The sequence below is a fragment of the Candida margitis genome (assembly GCF_024628925.1).
Source record: "Candida margitis strain CBS 14175 chromosome Unknown scaffold9, whole genome shotgun sequence".
Lineage (NCBI taxonomy): Eukaryota > Fungi > Ascomycota > Pichiomycetes > Serinales > Debaryomycetaceae > Lodderomyces > Lodderomyces margitis.
This window is the reverse complement of record NW_026261766.1, coordinates 131,662-144,872: the sequence shown is the minus strand read 5'-3', so window position 1 is coordinate 144,872 and position 13,211 is coordinate 131,662. Positions and strand designations below refer to the sequence as shown.

The following is a 13,211-nucleotide window of genomic DNA, read 5'->3' as shown; positions in this document are numbered from 1 at the left end:
AAAGTTATTAGTAAATTCTCATTCTCTATCCTTTATTCTAGATCAACTATCTATATCCATGAATTCAGGATTCTTCTTCAATATAACGACACCTTCCAACGAATTGCTCAAACTTATCCATTCGTCGTTTTCAAGTTCAGCCCGTTCACCGTAGTTTAATAGCACTGGAGTGGATTGCGTGACCCATCCAGTAATGGTTTTGGGCTTACCTGCTTGACCAACAACATCAACAGCTTGACCCACTCTTACATTGACCTTTAAGGGTTGCAAGTTTTCATCAACAGTCACCAACAGTTTAGGTTTGATGGCGGGGGTTAAATAATACAACAATTCATGACTTGTTTCTGTTGTTGAATCATTCAAAATGAATGCTCTTGGGTCTAATAATGCAACAGATAAGGTCAACAATGAAGCCAATGCCGTATTAGACAACACGGTTCTTTCTATATTGAAAGGCGATAATGTCAAGGTTCCCTTACCCAAATGCAATAAACCTTGGGCAACCCTAACCATAAATAACGTATCGGGCGATTTGATGTAGTACGAAGCCAATTGTCTCAACAATTGTGCCAATCTTGCATTGTTTGTACCAGCACCAACTAAACCCATGGCATAGATGGAGTTTTGCGCAACTTCCAAATCTGGGTCGTGTGAATATCTTGACAAAGTTTCAAAAACCTTTATCTGCGGGTTGGACACTGAGACCAATCCCATAGCCAATGGCACCGCTCTACGTATTAATGAATTTCCGTAATGCATCAAATGCCCGAAATGACGTAATGACATATCCTGACCAATATCCTCGCCCATAGCAATACTGGCCAAACCCAACACTGCAATTCCTTGGTATAATTCCTCATCTTCATCCACTTCATCATTGTCGGCCTCTTCCTTGTTCTCAGCCTCTTCTTTATTCTCAGTCTCGGTTGCTTCAGTTTCATTAGCTTTGTTTTCCGTCGATTCACCTTCTTGGGTTTCATTGCTTTCTTTTGCATCTTCCATATCAACATCACCGTCTCCTTCAGCCTTTTGTTCCGCCTTTTGCTGATCTTCTTCAGATTGCTCCAATTTCTTTTCTTCATCAAGTTGGTCTTTCGGTTTAGCTGCGCACATTTGCAACAATGCCTGGATTTGCAAAACGTTACCAGTACCAGCATAGGCACAAATATTGACCAACACTTTCAAGGTCTTACTGATTGGATGTTCAATAGCGTCGATGGTCTCCAATACATCTTCAACTTGTTCAGTCTTACCCATGTACAAAAGACCCAAACCTAATGCCATAAATTTGATAAATTTGTTGGCCAATTGGGCAAAATCTCTTTCCAATAACGTTTGCAAAATGGTTGAAGTTATGTCTCCATGACATGTTCCAACAAAAGTATGTCCCAAAGCCAATGCAGCTAAACACGAAACCTCTAATGGCGCGTCCAAATCGGAGACCAATGGCAATAATAAGTTCAACACTTCCTCATTAGCAGAGCCGGCAAATGCAATACCCAACCCATTGATTGCAGCAGTCTGGTACAATTTGTTAGAGTCGTTGACGTAATCTTGCAATAATGCAAGTGCTGCATCAACATCGTCGTGGACATTGGCAGACACAATACCAGTACCCAACAAAGCACCAGCCTTAACTTCTGGATCATCAGAATAAGTGTATTTATCCAAAACCTGCAACCCTTCGTTGACATCCCACTGGTGGAGTGAACCCAAAGAAGCTGTAGTGGATACCATACCTTTACCCTTTGTTCTATAAATCCAAGACTTGTTATCCTCTTCTGACTTGACCAACTTGTCTTTACCAAATCCAAGGTTCAAAAAAGCATTGACAAACGCAGCTGCAAGATTTTGCTTAGCGGAGTCAATGGATCCAGAGGTTCCCAAACCATACTTTGAGTTTTCCAAATGCGACTTGTAAACATCTTCCGGAACTCTGGGATCCAACAAGTTCAACTCTTTGATCAAGTACTGGAAATATTCACTCAACTTGACATTACTTATAGTCTCTTGAACTTCTTGGTTTTCCTCTGGTAACTTGAAATTGCTGCGTTGTTGTGACAAGATGAAACCCAATTGTTTATGAACCAACTCATCTTTTGTCGAATTAAAAACTTGATCTATTAACTCTTTGTCATCCAACTTAATTGCTATGGTCAAGGCTTGAGTCAATTGGCCGTGGCTCAAGTATATGGCAAAAGCTGTGTTTAAAAAGGAAAGGTCATCAGGTGGAGCCAAGTATGGTACCATACTAGTAACATAAAGACAAACTCTTGCATATGTGCTGTCATCGACAAATTGAGGCAATTTATCAATCATCTCAATCTCTGATAACAAGTCCACTGCATCTCCTTCAGCATTATGTTGCAAAAAGTAGGGAACAATTTTCAATGCTAATTGAGTCAACTTCAACACCAATCCTTCGTCAACACCGAGATTTTCTTGATAGGATTCTCCTATTTCCAAGGCCAAGTGGCGCAAATACTCATGACCCCAGTCTTGAATAGTGTCAGTGTTTGACAATAATCTATACTTTACCGATTCCTTTTTGCCCTCGTTTGAGTATGTCATTGCCAATATTGACAAGATATCGGCCAAGCTGGATACGACTGCGTTTTTAGCACCAAATTTCTTACTCCATTCATCATACAATTCAGTCAAGTCGGGGTAGCTTGGTCTTAAGAATTTCAATGGTTTAGGCACGGCAGTCATGGAGGTAGTAGAGTCTTGAATGAATCTCTTCAACGATTCCAAATACTTGGCATATTGGTCTTCCGATTGATTTGGCTCCTTCAATTTCTCCACTATCAGTTCTAATTCTTCTTTAAATTGCTGGTCTTCCTCAGATAATTCTTCTTCCTTGTCCACATGTTTTTTTGGCGGGTTTGCATCTTTGGCAACCGCAGGTGTTTGTTGGTGATCCTTAGTTTCTTCCTGTACTGGTGCCATTCTTGCTGTAATAATCTAGCCTATGAGATGTTCTTGTTGTATCTGTTGACAATGGATAACTGGTGGTAGTAAGCACGGAATGAATTACGATTTGACTGATTTTGCCTTTGGTATTATGTATTCTATTTTGGGCGATAGTTTGATTTTCACTCTCACTCACTCACTCATTCACTCTATTTCTTTTTTAGCAAAGTGGCAAAAAAAAAAGAGAAAAATTGAAAAGTCGACTTTTCCTGCATGTAAACCGAGTACACTACCAAATGAGGAGGGTTCAAACAGAAGCCTACAATGAAAGTCCCTCTAATAGAGAAGAGTTTGTTTTGGATGAGCGAGTTCGACTACTTAGTAGGTATATCATAAATGGGTATAGCGTGTTTCGGACACATTAAACGTGATTTGGATTTAAGGAATCAACGGCCCAGGTCCAATGGATTCCAGATACCAGGTGGTTCCAACTGGCAATCCCTTAAAAGGTGGATAGAGTATAAGCTGAGATACAATGCAAGCCAACATTCATGGAAGGATGATCTAGGCAGCCATCATCTGTCAATGTACTCCATTTAAAGTAGCATCTTCCGCTACCAAATGCAAATGATAATTTTCTATTTCTCCCTTTTCTCTTAAGGAAAAAAACAAAACAAAAAAAAAAACGCGTTAGTTAAAAAAAAAAAGAAGCAGAAGCAGAAGAAGTAGAAAGCTATTTTTTGTTTGTTTGTTGTTTGTTGTTTACTGTTTGTTCTCTCTCTCTCTCTCTCTCTCTCTTCTATACAAAAGGATTTCTTCTATTTACTCTAAAAGCTAAAACCAATTTAATTTTAAATACGGGTGGATATTTTTCTTCACCTATTTACAAACAGGTGTTCTTTATTTGTTTCCGCCAATCTTATGTTTCAGTAGCCCATACCAAAGTACTCAACAGTTCAATACACCATGGATAGGATATTTTACAACTCAAACCTGCGTGACCCCATAACAAATTACCCCATATACATTTTCGACACTTCATATCTTCCATCGACTGACGTGATTAATTATGATAAGCTAATACCGGTGTTGATGCAGCATTTACCAGGGAGACCCTATGTTTTAGTGATGTTTTCTGATGGGTTGAATAGAATCAGTTGGGTTTGGGGGTTGAAATTTATAAAGAGCTTTATGAGCAATGCTATCAACTTGAATAATTTGGTCAAGGTATTTACAGTACATGATTCCTGGTTTATTAAATCGATAACTTCGGTTATACACAATTACCACACAACGAAGCACAACATTGAAGCGATCAATTACATGTTGGATGCATTTGCCCTAGAGCCAAAGGGGCAAAGACATACCGATGTTATACATTGCCGTACATTGAGTGAATTGAGTCATTACTTGAATATAACCATGTTGAAGATATCATTAAATATATACCGGTATGACTTACAGTTGGAAAGTGAGATTAAGTTGTCATTGAAGATGGCTCCCGTTATCAACTCCCATGTCATGTTATCACCACAAACGCATCCGGCATTTTACCATCATGTCTATCAATTGCTAAATATTATAAACACGCATGGTTGCAAAAAGGAATTGTTATTCTATACACCGGGGAAAAGAGATAACATTGATATCTTGTATCAGTGTATTTCGAGAAACCAACTTATTTGGATAAATGATTGGGATTTGTATTGCATTTCTACTGTCTTTAAGAAAATACTACTGGATTTACCATTTGCATTGATACCGCACAAATTGGTATTACTACCTATACAGGATGATCTTGAATACACTCAAGCTATTTTAAATGCCATTATAACGTCGCATCGGCAGTACACAAAAACAGTTAATTACGATCAATTGCTATTACAATTGTTTCAAGTTTTTACCAAGCTTATTTCTAATGAACTGGTTACAAAGCACAGTTCAACTACAATTGCCAAGTGCATGGCTCATTGTTTATCACATGAAGTGATTTCAACTGACAAGAGCCATGTACTTGTGATTCAACGATTTGTCAAGAATGTGTTGCAATACTGGGATGAATTGAAAATGTCATACGATTACCCTTTAGTTGAAGATATTGTTAGTGGAGACTATCAGGGTAATAACATTGAAACCGCATATGAGATGACTTACGAAGTCACCTATGAAGATGATGATAGTGATGAGGAATCTCGGGTGTTATTTAATACGAGCAACATATTGTATTCAAATTCTGAGCTAGAATTGGACGACAGTGCACAGATGAATGGGACTGCTAAACATGACAACTTCTTAGAGGAAGCTGTTGAGATAAAGCCAGGTCGGACTTCTATTAATAAATTCCAGTCCCCAGTAAAAGTCAAACAAATGCCAGACAGTGAAGAAGATTTACCCCTCAAACCACCAAGACCGGTAAGTAGAGCCCACAGCAAGAGAAATAGAGATTTATCACCAAGTAAAGCTCGCGAACCAAAGGATGCACCACCAGCTCCAAAACCAAGGTTATCAAAGCAAGACGCACCTCATACTACTGTGTTTACAGATAACAAAGAACCAATACAACCTAACTTCGACAAGGGATCTGAAATGGAGGATGAACAATTACTAAATGACGAAAACATTGCACCCAAACCATCAGTTACCACTACCGCCCCCAAAACGCCAATTCGCTCGCCAAGATCAACTAAATCGGGAGCCAAATTATCAAACGTGTCCAACCTTCAATTACAATACCCACCACAAAAATATCATTTCACTAAACCAAGCCCCTTACCGGTTAAAACACCAACCCTAAATACTGCCGCTAGTGGACATAATGATCAGGTTGATGTTGAACATCAACATGAAGGCGACTTGGCAGCACCGCCACAAAAGAAGAAACCAGTGATTAGAGGTCGTAAAGTTTCCCAATTGGCCAAATTATTTGAAGAACGGTCGCAAGGGTTGGAAATCTTGAACAGCATGTAGAGTCAGACAAATATTCATACAGACTTAAACTATACTGGCGAGGCGAGTTTGCAACGATGGAAATTCATGTGTTGATTAACTATATAGGTAAAAAAGATCAGTCCTGAAAGTACATTAATAATAGCGCCTTATTTGCTTACTCTCCAACTAATCGCGAATCGATATTATCCATAGACAAATCACCATTATCTTGATAAGGATGGTGATGATGATGATGGTCTTGACGTCCAACATTGACATTGACATTAGCTGCGGCAACAGCAGCGATAGCAGCAGCAGCACTGCCATCAGAATCATTCAAACCATGGTCTTGCAAATGTTGCTGATACTGCTGGTACTGTTGTTCATCAAGTTGGTGTTGTTGAGCTTGGGTAGCTGCAACAAACTGACGTTGAAACTCTTCTTGTTGTTGTTGCGCCTGATCTTGTTGTTGCTGTTGTTGCTGGTGAACTTGGTTTTGGCTTTGGCTTTGATTTTGGTTCTGTTGGTGTTGATGTTGATGTTGCTGTTGTTGCAAGTGTTGAGCTTGTTGATTTCGTTGGCTTTGTTGATTGTGCTGCTGTTGCTGATTATGGAATGCTTCGTAACTGGCAATGTCTTGGCCATCACCCAAGAACGCATCAGCATCAGCAGCTGCAGCGACAGCGGCAACAGCATCGGCAGTATCGTTGTTTCCAGATCCATTACCAATGACTCCACCATTACCACCAGCGGCAGCGGCAGCAGCAGCGGCAGCAGCTTGCTGTGCTGCTTTCTTCCTATACTGAGCATTAGCAATCCTTGATGGATTGTTGAACCCAAATCTGGAGTTTTGCTTCTTCAATTTACGTTTGTAACCTCTAATTTCATTGTAAATGTCCTCGCGCTTAATTATAAGATCAGGATACAGCTCTCTGATCTTGGACTCAATGTGTGATGGTTTGGTTCCCAATTTGTACAAATCTAAAATCAACACATTCAACTCATCGCTTCTCTTGCGAAGCATAGGATGGTTACTCAATGGATCCAACTGCGGATGATTGTGTTCATTACAAGTAGTTCTCAAGGTCCAAATACCAGTTGATTTCTTGTAAGAAGCAGTCATGGAATAAGGACACTTCAATTTCTTGGTCTTGGTATCTGGATCCAACATGTATCCTTCACCAACATCAACTTGTTTCAGTTCATCAATCTTTTTTGTCTTTTTATGACGATAACGACCACCTAATTCACAAGTATAGTAGATTGCCTTTTTGTTAGAATGAGCAATAACAACACCAAACCCATTATCTCTAGCAAAATCAGCAATAAATTCATTCAAATCATCACGACTTTGGAAAACTTGGTCCGGGTATGCACGTGTTATTAAATTACCTTCAGCAGTGATGGTGTTTTCTTGAACAGGGTAAATCTTCAGCTTGCTATCAATAATGGGATCGGGGATTTGGATATTGTATTCAGCCAATTCATCAGTAGATGGACCGGATAAATCAGGTAATTGTGGTCCTCCATGATGTTGTTGACGAGGATGAGGATTACCATAATTGTTTAATCCGGCAGCAGCGGCAGCGGCAGCAGCAGCAGCTAATGCTTGTTGCTGTTGTTGTCTTACAAATTGCTCTGAACTTTGTTGCGCTTGTTGCTGCAACTGGTACTTTCTAAATTCATCTTCATCTAAAGCTTGTTGCGGTTGATGCTGACTTGGTAATGTATTGGCAGACGCCCTATTGTTTCTTCTATTTTGGCGCTTGGGCTCTTGTTTCAAAACTTGTTGCTGCAGCAGTTGCTGTTGTTGTTGATTATGTTGTTGCTGTTGTTGCAGATTATGTTGTTGTTGCAGCAGTTGTTGTTGTTGTTGTTGTTGTTGTGCTTTTGCTGTCTCGGATACATTAGCAGCTTGAGCAATATCCTCTAACTTAATTCTTGAGTCATGGTGTGAATCAACACTGTTGAGTAATTGTTCATCAATGTTACTAGCGAAATCATCTTCTGGAGCAGACATAATGGGGTAGATGTATATAAGCGTATTGTAGAACAAAAATGCAAGATATGTATATTTTGCAACTTGATGTTTGATACACTACTTTGGATAATGGTACACACCTTTCTTGTTAAATTGTTTTGTTTTCAGAATTTTTTCTGAAGGCAAGGAGAGAGAGGGTGTGTTGAAATGGCCAAAAAAATTTTTATTTCTTTTTTTTTTTTAATTTTTTATTTTTTAGTAAATTATGCAGAGTTGCACTACCTTGCAAAAGGTCGTGCATTACACAATTACGCAAAAGTAATTGGTAGCATATTCTCTAGTTAATACGAAGCACATTTACAGGATGAATTGGTTGATATTACTATTATTTACATGCATAAAGACATTCTCATATACTCTCTTCATCAATTTCAAGGTAATCCTGAGCCCAAGTGGGCAAAATAAATGAGCTTTGATGAACCAATTGATTATAATATTTAAACAATTGACTCTCTTTCTTTCTGTCAAACACTCTCAATGGTTTTGTCAAATTGAATGAATCATTTGTCGTGGCTACCAATAATCCCAATTGTCCCGAAGTGTAACTTGGCATATAACATTGACAAAATTTCACATTTGGAAACACGTACTTACATTTCTTGATTAAATTTTTGAGATATTTCAAATTAAGCCATATATTCTCCAGCGATTGCATAATGACAATGCCATGGTGATTCAATGCATTACGCAATAGTTTGAAATAATTGACTTGGAAAAATTCTTCTGCTGGACCTTCAGGATCAGAGGAATCGGTAATTATAACATCGAATTTCAACTTTGTCTCACGAAGGAATTTGAACCCATCGTCAATTATCAAATTTAATTTGGGATGATTATGATATTTAGCCATTTGGGGAAGATATTTTGTCAGCAATTTGATAACCATATCATCAATTTCAACCATGGTTATTGACTCCACAGTTTGATCCTCAACATGTTTAATCAACTCTCGAATAACCCCACAGTCACCACCTCCTATGACCAATACTTTTTTGGGCGAGGGATGCGACATGATTGGTACATGAGTTATTAATTCTTGGTAGGCAAATTCGTCCTTTTCAGTACACTGTATGATACCATTGAGAACCAATACATTACCAAAAGAACTGGACTTGAAGATGAGTATATCTTGGTATTGTGATTTAGTGTGGTACAATATTTGGTCCACTTGTAAACCAAATGCCTGTCCGGGGAATGCATCAGCAGACTTCTCATAGAACCAATACTTCAGTGTCTTTGGATCAAATGATATAGCATCGTGATTGAAGGTTGTGATATCTATTGGTGTATCTTGTTCTACAGTAGTTGATGTGGAGCTAACCGAACCTCCATTTTGATAATCGTGCATGGTTCTTTATATTCGTAGACTCGTATGCTCTGTGAGATGGTAAAGTGAGAAGTGTGGGTTGTGCGGGTGAAAGGTACTGATACTATATTATACACCCCATGGAGTTATCTATCTATACCACTAAACTTTGATTGTATCAAGGGGACAACTTGTGTGGATAATATTTTTTTTTTTCTTCTTCCTTCCATCTCTTCCTTTAATTAAATTCTTCTTATTATTATTATTATCTATGATTTTGTGTAGTAATATGTACATACTCAATAGGTTAAATGGTCTTGTGCCAGTTTTGTTGAAAATGCGTGGTGGAGTGAAACAACACCTTACATATCGAGGAAGTGACATAGAATTACCGAGATATATTAGAAGATAACCGAACAATTACATAGACAAGAATTACCGGTTGAAAGTGACTTTACATGAACAACTTTAAAAATTTAATTGAGAAACTTAGTTTCAGGGTCAGCTTTAGGCTGAAGTTAAAACTTCTTCCGTTTAGAACCCCCAACCAAGAGGGGGCAGTAGATTATGAGAATAGTGGATATAACCCAACAAACCTTTTAGAGTTTCAAAGGAATGCACCATTGTGTGTAGTTCTTGAGTGGTATTTGTTGAAGTTTCATGTCACACTTCATTACCATAGAGAATCGTCGGTTAGGGGACGCAATTTTCCATAAACGACTACTAAAACAGATCCTTGACAAATTGACAATGTCAACATCTATCTACATATTGTGCAAAGACAAACGCGAGGGGAAGCTTGGTCGATTTGCTCGAGTGACGTGTACTTTTTTCGGCTACGATCGGATATTGCTTTGTAGTGATTGGCTCTAAATAACTAGCCCCGTGTCAGAGTTTAAAACTTTAATATTAAAACTGTGGAGTATATTCTGAGACACATTTTACATGTTTACATGGGAAGCTAAATTCTTTTAAATGCAAAGACATCTCTCGTTCCCTACTCCGAGGTCGTTCCTAAATCAAAAAGGAGGAGAAGAAGTTTGTGTAATTTTGATAACAATACACTACTTTTCCGCTAACGCGGGGATAAAATCTAGACATACGTTTGTGTGTCTTACATTTATTGTATTGAAGTCGTGTACTTAGTACAATCCAACAAAAACAAAGCAACAGTCACACCACTGGTGAAACAATGTTCGTATTTCGGACTTCTGTTGAAATAAAAGTTAATCACTTCCGAAAGCTAAGCTGAAGTCTGATCTGGAAACGACCGTCTACCGAAATAAGTAAGCATCATGAGACAAATGGAAAGAGGTGAGATGAGAAGATTTGAGGTCCAAAAGCAAATATAGCCTTTAATTTATGTTTTGAGTAGTTTATGGTTTTATAGCCACTAAAATCTTTGACATAAATAAAAAACATTATTCTGCATCTATTACATACCAAAGTACAAGAATTTAAACTCAAAATGGAGGCTATAAGCGGGTATCTCTCTCTACAAAATACGAACATCCATACACACACATATATATATATATATACTATTATTATTTGTCTAAAAAGGGGAAGATTTACTAAAAATAAAACCAACCCACTTTACACGACCTTTTCCCATCACACTACGCACACTACACACACCACACACACAAATAACTTTCTACAAACAATAAAAAAACAAAAAAAAAAGAACAAATGAACTAAAAGAACAAAAAAAAGTAAAAAAAAATTCATCAAAACAAAAGGACCACACTGCTAAGATAGATCTTTCTCTGCTAATACCACTACTGATACAGTTCAACCACGAGGCCTCAAACCGTAGTTCTATACAACAGCTTCTAAGAAAGCAACATTTGCCACAAGTCAAAAAGATATTTTTCTTTACTAATACTGTGCGTTCTAGACGAGAGAGAGAAAAAATAAAGACAACCAAAATATTTATCCGTGATTATAATAAAACATAGCCCAAAGATACCATAGCAATACATACTATAATGAGAACGCAACTGCCTTTACAACAGAATAAACAACAGATTCATATACCGAAGAAGCAGTTATCATCACCTGCAACCAATATGAAGAGTGGAAGACTTTTTTCAAACACTACGAGTGAGACTATAACACGTAACTTCTTTAGTATTGCTATAATTGCATTTATAGTGACCACACTCAAGTATATCTTTGACACCTTTTACGAACTTTTATTGAAACAGTCTCCACTAGTGATTATTCAAGAGGACTCAAATGCTCAATCTACAGGGGATGTCAAGGGAGCGCCTCACCATGACGACGACAAAGAGGAGGAAGAAAAAGAAGAGCCAAAGGACATTTTATTTCCTTCAATGAATACTACCAGCGACTCTGGCTCTATTAAGGAACAGAAAGCAGAAGAATGTCTAGTACCAACAAGTTGTTCTATGGGACTAACAACTAGACTCCTACCAGTAAAGAACGAAAATGGCGAATTGGAATGGGTATTCACTGAGGATGACTCGGTGTTGACCAAGGGCGCAGAGTTGGATGCATTCAAGATCCCTCAACCACATAACCTCAAACAAAGAGAGATTATCAATGAGTTGTCACCAACCATGTCGAATTCATCTAACGAGACAACCTTATCAGCAAAGTTGGAATCAAACACCTCGCTAGGCAAAGAGCAATCAGTTTCGCCAAACGACTCTTCCCATGAATCATCTTCGCCATACATGGAAGAAGATTTCGAAGAAGGAGATGGCGGGGATAAATCGTTCCAATGTCCACACTGTGATGCCACCTTTAAGATTAGAGGTTATCTCACAAGACATTTGAAAAAACACTCTAGCAGTAAGGCTTATTCCTGTCCTTTCTACTCCCAAAGTATATACAGAGATGAAAACAACATCACCCATAAATGTCACCCCAATGGAGGATTTTCAAGAAGAGATACCTATAAAACGCATTTAAAGTCTAGGCATTTCAACTATCCCAAAGGTATCAAGACCAAAAATAGAGGTAATAGCGAAGGGCATTGTTCAATGTGTGGAGAATATTTCAATAGCGCAGAAATATGGTGTGAAATACACGTTGAAGGTGGTGAGTGCAAATTCCTTCCTCAAGACTACAAAGGTAAGTCTAGGCTCAAGAATAGGTTGAAGAAGAAGTTACAAAAGAATGAAGAAATTACCGATCCTGAATTGTTACCTTTTGCTTCTAAAGTTCTTGAAGAGGTGAAACAACAAAGAATACAAAAGAGATTAGCCAGAAAGGAAAGAAAAAAGAAGAGCTTGAAACAACAAGTTCAAGAACAACATCAATTTCGTAACGACCACCCCAACCCAGCTTACCATCATTTGAATGCTCCAGTATCGACATCACCACCACAGCATATGGATACTCCTACCTCCATAGCATCTTCGTCACAATATGAGTCATGTTCGACGCATTCACCATTCACTCCACAAACTTCAAAGTCTCCATTAGGTCTAATGACAAACAACTACGTCAAAGAAGATCAAGCTCATGTCCACATTGCTGTACCTCACCATCAGCCTCAACCACAATACATACCAACACCATATCGGTTTGACCATATCACTACGGCTCATGATCCAAAACCAATTATTAGAGAGGATTATGATGACGAATATTGTCTTGATGTCGATCAGTTAAGTCCTGCATCGACGCGACAGTACAATGAGGTGGCACAAATTTACAAAATGCAACAGCAACAGCCAAGTTTGCAGGAGCAAATGTTGTATGAACAACATCAGCAGCAGCAACAACAACAGTATTTCCAAACAGTACAACGTGTTGGAAGTCAGTATATGAATTGATGATCTTTCTTTTTCAACCGAGGTGTGTATTTCTTACGTTATTATTTACGAGGGTGGGTTAATTTGGCGAATTTATTTTTTTGTTTTCAAAGTTTGTCTAGCCAGACTGCTGAAGCGTTTCCTTTTAAAGGTTCCCAAATCGTTATTTTATTAGATAAATGTATTTTTTAGCAATGTTTTATTTTTTTTGGTTTTTGAATCACAGCTAGGTCTC

General features: G+C 38.2%; 5 protein-coding genes across 5 annotated transcripts; 2 read left to right on the top strand and 3 right to left on the bottom strand. All coding sequences in view use genetic code 12, as the record gives it.

Moving 5' to 3' along the window:
* Positions 1-42: 42 nt before the first annotated feature.
* RPN1 (proteasome regulatory particle base subunit) lies at positions 43-2,949 on the bottom strand (the record flags this gene model as incomplete). Its single annotated transcript, XM_051813258.1, has 1 exon — positions 43-2,949. One exon carries the CDS (start codon positions 2,947-2,949, stop codon positions 43-45), a length of 2,907 nt encoding a protein of 968 aa, XP_051673066.1.
* Positions 2,950-3,879: 930 nt separating this feature from the next.
* ECM25 (Ecm25p) lies at positions 3,880-5,880 on the top strand (the record flags this gene model as incomplete). The annotated part of the gene is made up of 1 exon (XM_051813257.1): positions 3,880-5,880. One exon carries the CDS (start codon positions 3,880-3,882, stop codon positions 5,878-5,880), a length of 2,001 nt encoding a protein of 666 aa, XP_051673065.1.
* Positions 5,881-6,016: 136 nt separating this feature from the next.
* CANMA_001301 (uncharacterized protein) lies at positions 6,017-7,861 on the bottom strand (the record flags this gene model as incomplete). The annotated part of the gene is made up of 1 exon (XM_051813256.1): positions 6,017-7,861. The coding sequence occupies one exon, from the start codon at positions 7,859-7,861 to the stop codon at positions 6,017-6,019; it is 1,845 nt and encodes a 614-aa protein (XP_051673064.1).
* A 370-nt stretch (positions 7,862-8,231) lies between these two features.
* Positions 8,232-9,230, bottom strand: CANMA_001300 (spermine synthase; the record flags this gene model as incomplete). The annotated part of the gene is made up of 1 exon (XM_051813255.1): positions 8,232-9,230. One exon carries the CDS (start codon positions 9,228-9,230, stop codon positions 8,232-8,234), a length of 999 nt encoding a protein of 332 aa, XP_051673063.1.
* A 1,949-nt stretch (positions 9,231-11,179) lies between these two features.
* Positions 11,180-12,997, top strand: STP2 (Stp2p; the record flags this gene model as incomplete). The annotated part of the gene is made up of 1 exon (XM_051813254.1): positions 11,180-12,997. One exon carries the CDS (start codon positions 11,180-11,182, stop codon positions 12,995-12,997), a length of 1,818 nt encoding a protein of 605 aa, XP_051673062.1.
* Between the last annotated feature and the right edge of the window lie 214 nt (positions 12,998-13,211).